The 14,350-nt window shown below is 32.6% G+C and overlaps 1 protein-coding gene across 2 annotated transcripts; it reads left to right on the top strand.

Annotated features, from left to right (window-relative positions):
* The first annotated feature begins 2,053 nt into the window (after positions 1–2,053).
* LOC139514036 (uncharacterized) lies at positions 2,054–5,904 on the top strand. 2 transcript variants are annotated; one of them, XM_071302863.1, is made up of 2 exons: positions 2,054–2,212; positions 5,365–5,904. In XM_071302863.1, the coding sequence occupies exons 1-2, from the start codon at positions 2,200–2,202 to the stop codon at positions 5,748–5,750; spliced, it is 399 nt and encodes a 132-aa protein (XP_071158964.1). In that variant the 5' UTR covers positions 2,054–2,199; the 3' UTR covers positions 5,751–5,904. The 2 variants fall into 2 exon arrangements, with proteins under 2 accessions (XP_071158964.1, XP_071158963.1); XM_071302862.1 differs by lacking the exon at positions 2,054–2,212 and adding an exon at positions 2,890–3,043.
* Positions 5,905–14,350: the final 8,446 nt, after the last annotated feature.

Below are 14,350 nucleotides of genomic sequence, written 5' to 3'. Positions count from 1 at the left end.
TTTTTGGGGGGGGGGGGTTATGGTCTTAACTGTTTAGGAATTAGGAGCCAAAAAGGGGGTCGAAATAAACATTTTTGTAGTTTCCAGTCCTTAAGTGTATGAATCTCTCTGAAATTATACCACAAGTTTCCAAACTACAAAAGGGATGGTTATGATTTGCTCGGAGGGGTAGGTGGAGGGAGGTGTTATGGCTCAAACCGTTTAGGAATTAGAGGCAAAAAAGAGGGAAAAACAAGGGTTTCTTGGTTAATGGTCAATTAAGACAATTTGAAACCAGTGTAAGGAAGGTAATCCAAATATATTAAGGTAATCCAGACATGTTTGATTACCTCCCTTACACTGCTTTAAAATTATGTGTAAAGATTTTTTTTCCCGTATCAGTTTTCAGAAATTAAAAAGAAAAAAAGTTTGGGATACATTTTTCTTTTCTTGAGGTTGGGGTCAGTATGCAACAGCATAGTATATTGCACAAAACAACAAAAAGGAGGGTATTTTTTTTAATTTTTGGAGGGGGTGGGGCAATTCGCAACAGCGTAGTGCAAAAGCAAAAAAATAAGTATAAATTCAAATTATATAACTAAATTTTTAGTTCTTTGACTACAGTTGTTCTGTGTCAGAAACCTATTATGTGTCAAATATTTAGTTACATTCCAAATTCAGACCTGAATCAAGCGTGAATAGTGTGTCCATTTTTGTCCGAACGGTTCAGGGTTGGACCTCTGCGGTCGTATCCAACTGCGTTCGGCGAAGCAATTTAATAAAGACTTAAATATAATTTTATATACACATTAAGTTGTGAATATGGTGAAACTGATCCTCAAAATAAGTTTAAACTGCCCTGGTGTGGAATAAATTTGTGTTAAATTGATCATACTTCTTAATTTACTTATTTCAATCAGTTTTAAATATTGTATACTGCCTTAGCTTAATGATAACATATATAATAATATCTGTTGAAATTTGTTTGCTGCGCATTAATTTACCGTAATTTACCAATTATGGATTCGGTAATTTCCGCTAAAAGACGAAGTTTACCGAATGATCTCATCATACATCAATCTCATCATACAACAAAAAACGTATAATGTTGTGATCACTTCATATAATGTTGTGAGCACTTCATATAATGTTTTGACCACTTCATATAATGTTGTGACCACTGCATATAATGTTTGGACCACTGCGTATAATGTTGTGAGCACTTAATATAATGTTGTGAGCACTTAATATAATGTTGTGAGCACTGCATAATGGTGTGAGCACTGCATATAATGCTGTGAGCAGTGCATATAATGCTGTGAGCACTGCATATAATGTTGTGATCACTTAATATAATGTTGTGAACACTTAATATAATGTTGTAAGCACTACATATAATGTTGTGAGAACTGCATATAATGATGTGAGCACTGCATATAATGATGTGAGCACTGCATATAATGTTGTGAGCACTAAATATAATGTTGTGAGCACTGAATATAATGTTGTGAGCACTTTATATAATGTTGTGAGCACTGCATATAATGGCGTGAGCACTGCATATAATGTTGTGATCACTCAGATATAATGCTGATCATTAACATAAGGCAGTCATTGCGTTCCATAAGTAAGGGATGTTTTGAAACTTCGATTATCAAACAAATTGATTATAAAAACCCCAAATACAATGCAACATTTGTTTTTACTTTAACTGCTAAAAAACCTATTATATTTGTCATCAAACGCAGCTCCGCGTTAAAGCCGTTTGACACCTTCCTTTGAAATTATTTATAGAACTTTAATAAAGCGTAGGTCAGTTGATTAGTAATCACGTTGATTCTATAAAACTGACTGTTTTATATACTTCGAATGTTAAAAAAAGATAGAATGGTCTCTTCTGATACTTAAATATGTTGAAGTCAACCCATGCTTTGCAAACTTTAGGGGGGGGGGCGCACGCCCGCCAAACTCCCCCCCCCCCCCCCCCCCCCCGCCTAAATCTGCCCCTGGGTTTATCTTAGCATAAAGTCGGGTGAACATCTCGCCTACAACCCTACAACGTCGTGTAGTTCAGATATGTTTAAATATCCGCGTATTATTGACAATCAAAATATAACTTGACTAAGGTCAATATGGTATACACCTGAGTGCGGTTGCTAAGTAGTTGTTTACACGCCAGTAACGCACCTGATCGCTTGGTCTGACTAAACGGGATATAATATGACTGAAGAAGGTAAGTTGTTCTTAAACAGAATATCAAATTACTGATTTAATTGTTCGAAAGTACTCTGTAAACAATTCAATGACATCGAAAATAGAAGTGTAATAAGTCTTAAAAATCAAGATCTGTCACAAAATCGCACGTATTGATTTATTTGACATCTTGTTTACTGTATATTTTTCTCGCTTGAGTTTTCACATGGTTTCAAGTTGTCAAATCAATTGAAACAAATCTCTTTATAATATTTATTTTTTTACTTGTCAGGGCCAATTTTATATTTTTATTTTTTTTCTCAGTGAAATATCCATCATAGTGTGCTTGACACGAAAACGAGGACGGACCAATAAAAGAACTCCCTATTATTATCTTTACTAAACTATACCGTATCTCAGCTTATTGTTTTACACATATTTTGTGTGCTTTTGTTTGTTATGACATCATATCGTATTTTCAAACCTGAAAAATATCTATAAATACTCGGTCATGATGGCAATTTTGGAAGATTTAATCAAAGTGTCCAATAGTGATTCTTCGAAGATATATTTTAAAAGAAAGTACTCGTTGTACCGTTGCAAATATTGGGTTATTTTAAGAAATACCATTGTTCGGACATTTAAAAAGTCGTGTGATCAGGCGAATTAAAAATCATTGACAGTTGATTTTTTGCCGACTGATTAGATTTCTCTGTCGTCTTGGTTGTCTTGGTTTGTGAAAAATAAGTGACGGAAAAGACACGGTTAAAGAAAGGTATGAGAGTATTGATATGCAGGAAACGTTCATTTAAAGATAGTTCATTCATTTGTATAAGCATGGGAGTCTCATTCAGACTGGATAATATTGACGGTAATTTACAGTTTAATAACCATTTGTTAATGCACTTCAAAGAAAATGTGTTTATTGTTTAGGTTGGGGACAATTTTGCTTTAGGTTGGTGATAATGTTCCAACTTTATGATATATTATATGTTTTTATATCTCTTGAGCTATGCCAATGTTAACATTTTCATGTATGGATCCACACCTATACAATCGAGGTCTGAAGTGACAGGAGGACTCGCGTAATTGGATCTAGTATATTTTACATTTTCAGGGTTTTCACTTAGGCGAAGCCATCAGTCATATATTCATGAAAATCTGTCTGGACTCACAATTTTTAAAACTGGCGAGTCTAAAGATGCATGGAGATTGAAAAAAAATAATCGTATAAATTGAACACACAAATCATCATTTTATAGCAAAAGTTTAAAAGTAATCAGAAATTAATTTCATTCCATTGCTCTATAATTTATAGGCCATTGAGAACAACATAATAAATTAAATGCAATAAAATATACTGTTGGACTCACCATGGCCAAAAATGACAATTCCTGGACTGGCCTTAACAATCCTTAAGAGAGAACCATGCATTTTAATGAAATTGCAGTTCGACTGCATTTTTATAGGATGTCGTTGTCAGCGTCGCTGTCGTCCAAAGACACATTGGTTTTCCAAACAATTACTTTTGTTAAAGTGAAAGGATCTCTATGAAATTTTACCAGAAGGTTCGATACTAAAAAAGATTTGGGATTAATTTTAGGGGTTATGGTACAAATATTTAGGGTCAAAACAAGCGTTATTATAGTTTCCGGACAATAACCTGTGTTAGTATGTAGATCACTCTGAAATTGTGCTGCAATGTACCATTCAACATATGGAAGGCTTTGATTGAGTTTAGGAATAATTGCTCCAAGGGTGATTTCAAAAATAAATAAGGGGATTTTTCGGACGTAGTCGGTATAGTCGGTATAGTTTCGGTTTGTGCCCTTTGAACTTAAGGACGCTTAACTATGGCAACAGAATACGCATGCTAGAAAATCCTTTCTGTGATTGGACAAAATGCTGTCATGGTGGGTGATTTGGTTGTGTTTGAAAAAACGTCTCGTTAATTATATCGTGATGGAAAGCAAGTGAAAAACTATAAATATTTGAACTAGATCTTACAAAGATTTATATTTTTATTAAAATAATTGTTTCTCCAATAGCTCTTTGTATCCGTGACAGCTGTTTATTCGGGAAAATTATATATTTTTTATGTATACTTTGTTGTACATGACTTTGTTGTACTTTGTTGTACATGACTTTTAGAACGCACCTACGCATGTGAGATTTCCGCGGGGTTTTGGTGAATGTAAACAGAAAGATACGAGAACCAAGAATACTGAACCCAAACATAGAAAACGTTATTTAAATGGTATATTTGTGCTTCTGAAGGTTATCGAAATGATAGTTTTAAACATAATTATACTCAAATTTAAATACGTCGGATATCTTTTTTAAAGATAGTTCTTGTTTTTCTTGAAATTTTCCATATTTTTATTGATTATTTCTGATTTAGCAGGATGTGTAAATCATTGTATTAAGTATTCTGCAATAGCAAGAAATTTTTAATTGCATAGTTTTTCGCAACAGAAAGAAATCTTCAGTTGCATAGTATTGCGTAATAGTAAAAAGTCTTCGATTACACAGTATTGCGCAAAAGCAAGACATATCCGTTTGCACAGATTTGAGTAATAAAATTTAATATTGAGCGATAGCAATATATCTTAAATTGCTGAATATTGCACAATAGCAAGAGATCTTCAATTGCTAAATATTGCGCAATAGCAAGAAACATTTTATTGCCAAGCATTGCTCAGAAGCACAATATTGCACAATATAACAGAATGACGCAAAACACAGTATTGCGCAATAGCAGGAAATCTTCAATTGAAAAACAATATACTTATTGTAACCCTTTTCAAATTTTTCGGATTATTCACCACATTTATTTTGTGTCAGAAACCTATATTATGTTAAAAATTTGAGCACAATCCAAATTTAGACTATCGATCAAGCTTGAATATTGTGTCCAAACTTGCACCCACCAACTGTTCAGGGTTAGACCTTTATGGTCTTATGAGGTTGCGCTCGGCGAAGCATTTATTTGAGGATGCATCACAGCTGAAAGGGTATAAGGTAAAAATCTGTGAAGTCAAATTATTTTACAACAATGATGTATATATATATATATGCAATTTCTTTGGGAATTTAAAATGACGTGGTTAATTTATTGTCTTTAACTGACAATAATTAAGCTTCCTGTCAATGTGCTGTAATAAATAAAAATATCATGGTTTTTCTTTATAGCGGGAACTGCAACTGGAAAGAGCAAGGAAAATGCTGTATTGAAAGATGGAAGTCTGGCTGTATTGGCGAGAGTCGTCGGTGTCAAACAACTTAAAGGATTAATGTTGGCCATGTACTTAAATATACCGAACACATCTATTATTAATTTGATTAATGAACAATGCCCAGAAACCGGATTATCAGATGCAAATGACAAAGTGATGATTGAAACAACACAGAAATGTTTGTTGTATTGGAAACAAATTCGATCAAATTCAAAAGACAAGGATAAACTTAAGGAACTTAAAACAGCTTTGGAAAAGTTAGGAGAGGAAGACATCAGAAAGGTTATCGAGGATAAAGCAGCTGACAATTTAGAATTAACAGCCGACGCTTTTTCAGAGTGAATGTTTCTTTTCTGTATTCATTTTTTTTTCATTATTTATATGACAATGAACTTTTTAGATACAATATAGTTTTGCTGTCTAAGCATTGCAAATCTGTGATATATGAAAAATATTTAACCTATGTAAATTCAAAAATAAAATGATAATATATGTCTGGGTAAGACTTGTTTTAAAAGAGAGACGAAATATACCATTCAAACTCGTAATTCGAAAATAAACTGAAAACACATTGGCTGAAAACGAAAAATACAAGTAAATAAACAATTGTACAAAAACACAACATAGAAATCTAGACTGAGCAACACGAAGCCAACCGAAAACTGCGTGCGAGTCTCGGGTGCTCCGGAAGGGTAGGCAGATATACTTAATGCATATAATTTACCGAATTAGATAACACTGTTATCAGAATTAGCTATATTACTATAATTAATGTGAATAATTTTGCCACAAAAAATACACGGTTATAGAGTTGTAGTTTACAGCAAGGTTAACCGGGATGTCTGTGATATTAAAATCATATTTGTTTTGTTTCACTTGCAATGAAAGTCGTAGAAGGCAAACATTGCTAGTTATTAATTTTTTGACCGTGACAGCAGCATACCGGTATAATAGCATTGCCTACAATTTTACAATTCAGTGGTAAAGTTTAAGCTCTCAGAATTAGGTCTGTTTCTCAGTTGTTTTACATGATTAACTATTTATATGGTACTCGGATTGATTTGAATGAGTCACATATATTTGTTAAATAGACATAAATACCTGGCTTAACATTTTGTACAGAGACGTACATTTTGACTGCTAGACACTCGAATCAAAGAGGTTAACAAGGTCAAATAAACCACGAAATAAGAGAGCCTTGACAACACACAATTTCAAGTGAGTTTGCCAAATATAGCTAAGGGAATCTAACCCTATGGTTGAAAATTCGTAATATTTTGTATTTCTAAAAATTCAAAGTTAATTTTGAAAATAGTTAAATGATCATTCTGACACATGCGTGCAGAGGGATGTTTGTTCATCAGTAATCAACAGTGCAGTTCAACCCTATTTGGTATAATAATGATCAATAATTGCTAACTAAGTCAGACATGGAATTAAGGGAATGCACATATGGTAACTGCAGACTTAGACTTCTGCCCTAGATCTGCACCTGGAAGCCAGGGCAAAAAGTATTCGCCAAACGGAGCGATGCAAATAAAAATCTGCGTGTAGTCTGCTGCAGGGACCGCTAAAGGCATTCTGAACTTTCTAAAACGCAAATTTTTCTTTAATTATTTTTCGACAACAATTTGGTCACAAGGCAAACTATAATGAATACTTTTTAGCTTTTGGGGACGACATCGAAAGACAGAGAACTAGGATAAAGCAAAAATCTGTATTCCCATAATCAAGTGAGGGGCTGCTGTTGTTGTTTGTTATTTAGTTTTGGCTTGGTGGAAAAACATTATACCTGTCTATTATGGTTTTTGTCTCGCATTGACTTAGTCAAAAAGCGAGATAAAGGTATGCTGTTTCCGGCGTCGGCAACGTCAACAATGTTTTAATTTGTAATTAAGGGCATACGATACAGTATAAAAAAGGTATGTAAAGTATGAAAAGGATAAAACATATAATTTATACTTAGGAACATTACCGTATAAGACAGTGAAAATCAATTTACACTCAGGACTCATCAGCAGGCAGCACAGACTTTAAAAAAAGTGTCACAAAACCACAATGTAGCATCATATTTTTAGTAGCACGAGTATCATTGTTTAAATAAATTTAAGCTTTTTTTATTTGGCTTTTGGACAAAAAATGTTTGGCTCAGGTGCAAACTCCTTTTGCTGACAGTTTTTATCGTATTACTTGATCTGTGTTTTGTGGTAATAACTTAAGCATTGTGTATAAGTTTGATAACATTTGGTTGAGGATAATTTAAGTAAAGGGAATGGAAACTATCTATTTTGTAATTTTTACCTAGAATGACCTTGAGGTCACTCCGATGTATTGTTATCGCTTAAATTTCCATCATGCATAAATTAGTCAAATTAGTTTTGGGTTTTCAACACCAGTGAAAAAAAGTGCATTTTCATATCTGCGATTTCTGTTCTCCGGTTGTACAATGTTTCAACAAAATATGGAATCATTTCAGTTGTTGATTTAGTGGTGAAAATTTGACTGAATTATATCTTAATAAATACAATTTTATATGTTTAATTGGTGTTTAAGAAAGAGGTCAGGTGCTCTTGTTCATTCGTAAAATTATCGTTCATTCATAAATTTATCGTAAAATGAAAATCACTACACAGGTTATACGGTGTAGTGTAAATGACCACCTGTAAACTAAAAATAGCGGTCTCACTAATAACGACAAGAAGAATTTTAGCGACAAGAAGCGTCAAGAATGGACAAGAAGAATAAATTAAGCGACAAGAAGACTATTTAGCGACATGAAAACTTCTCGTATCGCATGAGGATGACACATATCAAATGAACAATTATGTGTGGGACTTAGTTTTAAGAAATGATGTCAAAGTAACACTATGAAAATATTTTTAGTAAGCTGAAATATATATTTATTTTTTACATGTTTATGTCTTGTAAGTTATTTTATTTCTGTCCCATTTTTCAACATTAGCGTCTCGAAAGGTGAAATGTTTTAACTGAATGGTTAATTTAAATTAATTATGAAATTGTAATATTAAATAAACAAAAGTAATTATTGCCCAGTTACAAACACTACCAGGGGATAATCCATAATTATCCCCAACAATAGCCTGGTAAACTTGTTGTCTCCTTGTGAAATATAAAACATATTTTATTGCTATAAAGTCAAAACCTTCTTGCTTTTTACTAGACAACCATGTCCTGTGAGGTTTAATTCTTATATATGTAGATGAAAAATAAAAGTCCCCAAAAGATTAACATGGCAGCAATTGCTTTTACAGCCTTTAAGGCTTTGATTTTTTTTTTTACAGAAGAGTGTCCACCATGCACTTGCACGCACTGCAATATAATAATAGTAGAATAGAATTATCATAAACAAATAGATGAAAATTATATACACATGCAATCGTAATATTAATAATATATATATAACAACTGAAACCAGTGTATTCTCTACGACTATTATTATATAAGTATAATAGTCCACGGTATACTGATTTCTTGCACTACAATATAATAGTTATTACGGTGAGGTTGAATTTCCTGTCATTTATTCATCATCCAAGCACGAACTTGTATCAGAAAAACATATCTCTGTAAATTAACCCCAGTTTCAGGAATAGAGATGTGATCTGTTTCTGTGACATGTGCTTTTAACCATCCACAAGAACCTGCGGTCATCCGATGTTCAGTACTTCAGTACTTTGATTACATTTATAAGAGGGGATAACTCTAGAACGGATAGGGTGACGCTACCAAAATTATAACTTGATATGAATTTGGTAGTAATAAGCATTGTGCAAAGTTTCATAACATTTGAATGAGGCAAATTCAAGATAGAGAAGGGGAACCTAAAAAAAAAATCCATTTATAAAGGGGCAGACAACTCTAGAACAGTTAAAGTGATGCTATCACAATTGAAACTTAATCTGTATTTTGTGGTAATAAGCATTGTGTATAAGTTTGATAAAATTAGATTGAGGCAAACTAATTCAGAGAACCGAAAAAAAAATAGCAGTTTTTCAATTTTTATGAGGCATAAGTCTAGAACGGTAAAAGTGACGACACCAAAATTAAAACTTGATCTGTGTTTTGTGGTAATAAGCATGGTGTTTAAGTTTGATAACATTAGGTTTGAGACAAACTAAAGTAAGAGAACGGAAACAAAAAAATCAGCATTTTTTCCATTTTTAAAGGGGCATAACTCTAAAACGGTAAAAGTGACGCCACCAAAATTCAAACTTGATTAGAGTTTTATGGTAATAAGCATTGTGTATAAGTTTGAGAACAGAAACCATTTTTGGACGTACGTACGTACTGACAGACGCAATCTAATTAAAAACCGATCTCTCATCGCTCCTGTTTCTGATATGTCCCACGCGATATATCAGAAACAGGAGCGATGAGAGATCGGTTTTTAATTAGATTGTGACAGACGGACAATGGTAAAACTTAATCGACCCCCTCCGCTACGGCATGGACATAACAAAGCTTTATTACACGAATCATTTTGGTGAATTGAATTATTATTATTGATAATCAGCACTTCTGTCATTAGAGAAATGTTATTGAGAACCAGAACAAACATTTTTTTCTACATAAAGTATAACGTTAAAACTTTTATTTTGCGTAAATTGTTTTCCTTTACACCTGTAGTGAAATACAATAAAATATATGTCATTGAATTCCCTACATATTTTTTTCAATTAAATAAATATGTTAGGATGGTCCTAGGACCACCGTAGTTAGGACTGTCCTAAGATAGCTTTGTTTTACATCCTTAGACATGTCTCAGACACGTCCTAAGACCATCCTAAATAATGTCCTAAGACCTCAGAATTATAAGTCTTTCTAATACTTATACATAAGGATGCCTCCCATAGTCCTTCAACTTGCTTAGTTAGACCATCATCAAATGAGCTGGAGCTAGGCAAGATGTGGGTTCCTGATATGCTTTTGGTGCCAGCTTTCGAAATTTATCCATCTGAAATTAATATGTTCTTCCTCAGCTGGGGAGAAATAGTCTCCACGAATGGCAGTGTTTCCGCTGAATATCCCCTGGACGTTCTCAGACTCCTCGCTTCCTGATTTTCGCTCCCAGCCGCTGCTGGTATAGTGGTTCTATTTAAAGATGCATATGACGACTCCAGGTTATGGGAATTCCCCAAGTTGTTTATATCTTCACAATGCTGACTTCCGGTTGAAGTGAAAGTAGAAACAGCTACCTCTTCCTGTCGAGTATTAGGTTGTACCACTAAAAGAGAGTTCACCTTCATGTTTAAAGCAGACACATTCTGCTGGAGAGACTGTACGGTCGCCGATAGTCTCGAAACTAAGTTTATAAGAGTTCTTCTCTCCTTTGATGAAGTGGTAGTTGAAGCCACGTGTTCCTCTTGAATGCGAACTGATGCATCATGGGAGCGCGCACCACCATAGATAGATAGATAATTTTATAAACCAATCATGGTGTCCAAAGAGCTATACAATCAAATGAATTACAAAATAAAGCACAAGAAAATGATTAGAATGATTAAAGTACATTTAAAAAAAAAAAAAAACAAACACATGAATAAACATTTACACTAATTAACCTGATATAAACCAAGTTATTGACAAAACATAGTTGTTATGGGTGCCACTGTGACCTGGAGAAATTACATAATTCTTTATAGTTCTAGGTCTATGGGAGACAACTCCTGATCAATTTTATTTCCTATATATATATATATAATATATATCTATTTTTTTTCTATTTTTTTTCAAACAACAATATTTTCTATAATTTTCTTTCGTTCTTCATAAAGTGTGTGCAATAAATTAGATAAGTTTGAATTAACAAACAAATCTTCAGATGAAAGAATCCAAACAAATTTCATTTCATCAGATAATCTTGAAAAATTTTTAAAGTTAGAATTTAAATAGATCGAGTATCTTTTAGAACAGGACATTTTAAAAGAAAATGTAGTTCGTCTTCAACTGCGTTCTTACATAGCTTACACTTTCTGTCGTCTTCAGCTTTAATTCTAATATACCTCCCTCTTTCGATTTCAAGATCATGACAGCTAGTTCTAAATCTTGTGATTATTTGCCTGTCTTTTTTTGAATTCATTTTTAAAAATGGTTCAAACATAAAAATATTTTTAAATTTCTGTAAGTTCTTAATTTATTGCCAGATTGTAACTTAGTACACTTCCCAGAATTGCTTTCTAAACACATATAAAGTAGTTGCTTCATCTGCTATGTCTCACTCTGAAATATCCACTGTTTCCGTTCACGGTTGTATTGTCACTATGAGAAGAGTCTTCAGCACTTTTAAGAATTTTCACTAAAGTCAACCTTTTAGCGTTTTTTGGCACTTTAAGTTTTAATCTACTGACTTCTTGACGAAGTGACTTTAGTCTTAATAGAGTCCAATTTTCTTTCAAAACCGGGTCGTTTTGTGGTTGTCCCTTAGATCTGCGTCTGACCGGACCCATAACGGGAAGAAAAAAAAAACCAATCACTTTGTTCAATAAGTTGACCAACGAAGTCGTTATTAACCGAACTTAAAAACAGGTACAAAAATTAATATCCATGGTAAGAACGCAACTCCTACTATGAATGTTCTTCCAGATGACCAGTCCAAAGAAAAAACGTATTATAATCCACTAAAAATATATGTTCATTTTTGATTCACAATTAAAATAAAACCATATAATACATGTCTCTGATAAAACTGTACACTTTGAAGAGAACAAAAAGTAAAATTGTTTGAATAAATTATCCACAAGTAAAAATATGACTGCTAACAGTGCAACAATGCTCAAGGTACCAGTCTTGTATTACAACTCAAGTTTGATAATCATGACTGATTTCCAAATTTTGCCTGTTTTCAGAAAGGGGTACTGCTTTAATAGTGGGGTTATTTTTATTAATACAACTAAACAGTTCTTTTAAAAGCACTTCTTTTCCTGTCTGCGGCACTGCATGGTTAATTGAAAATTTCATATTTGGGTTAAAAAGTTGTTTAAAAAGTAGAATTTCTCTAAAACTATTCATCATGACAAGGATTTTTGTGATTAGGTGTGACAAGTAATCAATATTCTTACCATAAACACCAACTTGAGTATTCATTTTGTTTTTTCTTGATTTTTATTGCAAATTTTATATGCATTGGGGTGTCAAGTACAGTCTAAAAACCATGATATAGTAGGCATGTATACAGACCTGTATAGTCAAAAAGGGAAAGATATGGTGTTTGTTGTGTTTAGATAGTTGTATTGTAGCATATTCTTCAATATGAAAAAGTTTTGGGTAGTTTTTTTAATTTGACTTAAACAAGAGGCCCACTTGGGTAGATTTCGTGGAAAAAAGGGGGAGGGGTAAACTATTGAATGTGGTTTAATCAAAGAAAAAAATAGATAAAAATACTCTTCTAGCTTCACAGTATCCAAATAATAAGAAAACAATCATAAAGATAGACTAGAATGAGATTTACAGATCATTTGATAATCATGACTGATTTCCAAATTTTGCCTGTTTTCAGAAAGGGGTACTGCTTTAATAGTGGGGTTATTTTTATTAATACAACTAAACAGTTCTTTTAATAGCATTTTTTATGTTCAAATATGACTACTTAATGAAACTAAGTGAATGATTTATTTTTTGAAGACATGTCATTATTGTTATCTAGGGTAAATTTTTCATATGTTCACTGTGCAAGTGCTCATGTGGACTTTAGTGTGCCCAGAATGACAAAACATCATGATTTAAGGACTTTTTAAGTGAAAACAATCATGCGGTATCAAGTTACACTGAAAAAACTGAAATTATGTAATAATTATGCTTTTTTTTATACTAGACACCATTCAAAAGTATTTATAGATATAAAGCACAACAGTTTGAGTCAAATTGAGATATTGATGGTATAACATACATGATTTTCAATTAAAAAGAACATAGAAAGATTTTTTTCTCTATGAAATCTTCTTCTTGTGATGAAAATTCTAGTTGCGCAATTTTATTGAAAATCAGTGCAAAGTTGAAGAGACAGCTACATACAAAAGTAATTTTTTTCTTTAGGGTTATTATTTTTATGGCTCAATTGTTGACATTAAGGTAGAATATGTATAAAATGAACATTTGGTGAAAAGATTTTCATAAAATGTTCACTTTGCATGAGTCTATACTTCTTTTCCTGTCTGCGGCACTGCATGGTTAATTGAAAATTTCATATTTGGGTTAAAAAGTTGTTTAAAAAGTAGAATTTCTCTAAAACTATCCATCATGACAAGGATTTTTGTGATTAGGTGTGACAAGTAATCAATATTCTTACCAAAAACACCAACTTGAGTATTCATTTTGTTTTTTCTTGATTTTTATTGCAAATTTTATATGCATTGGGGTGTCAAGTACAGTCTAAAAACCATGATATAGTAGGCACAGTATACAGACCTGTATAGTCAAAAAGGGAAAGATATGGTATTTGTTGTGTTTAGATAGTTGTATTGTAGCATATTCTTCAATATGAAAAAGTTTTGGGTAGTTTTTCAATTTGACTTAAACAAGAGGCCGACTTGGGTAGATTTCATGGAAAAAAGGGGGAGGGGTTAAACTATTGAATGTGGTTCAATCAAAGAAAAAGAAAAAAGAAAATTAATAGATAAGAGTACTCTTCTAGCTTCACAGTATCCAAATAATAAGAAAACATTCATAAAGATAGACTAGAATGAGATTTACAGATCATTTGATAATCATGACTGATTTCCAAATTTTGCCTGTTTTCAGAAAGGGGTACTGCTTTAATAGTGGGGTTATTTTTATTAATACAACTAAACAGTTCTTTTAATAGCATTTTTTATGTTCAAATATGACTACTTAATGAAACTAAGTGAATGATTTATTTTTTGAAGACATGTCATTATTGTTATAGGGTAAATTTATTCATATGTTCACTGCAAGGAAGTAACTGC

The sequence above is a fragment of the Mytilus edulis genome, chromosome 1 (genome assembly GCF_963676685.1).
Source record: "Mytilus edulis chromosome 1, xbMytEdul2.2, whole genome shotgun sequence".
Taxonomy (NCBI): Eukaryota; Metazoa; Mollusca; class Bivalvia; order Mytilida; family Mytilidae; genus Mytilus; species Mytilus edulis.
This window is presented reverse-complemented; position numbering and strand designations above follow the sequence as displayed.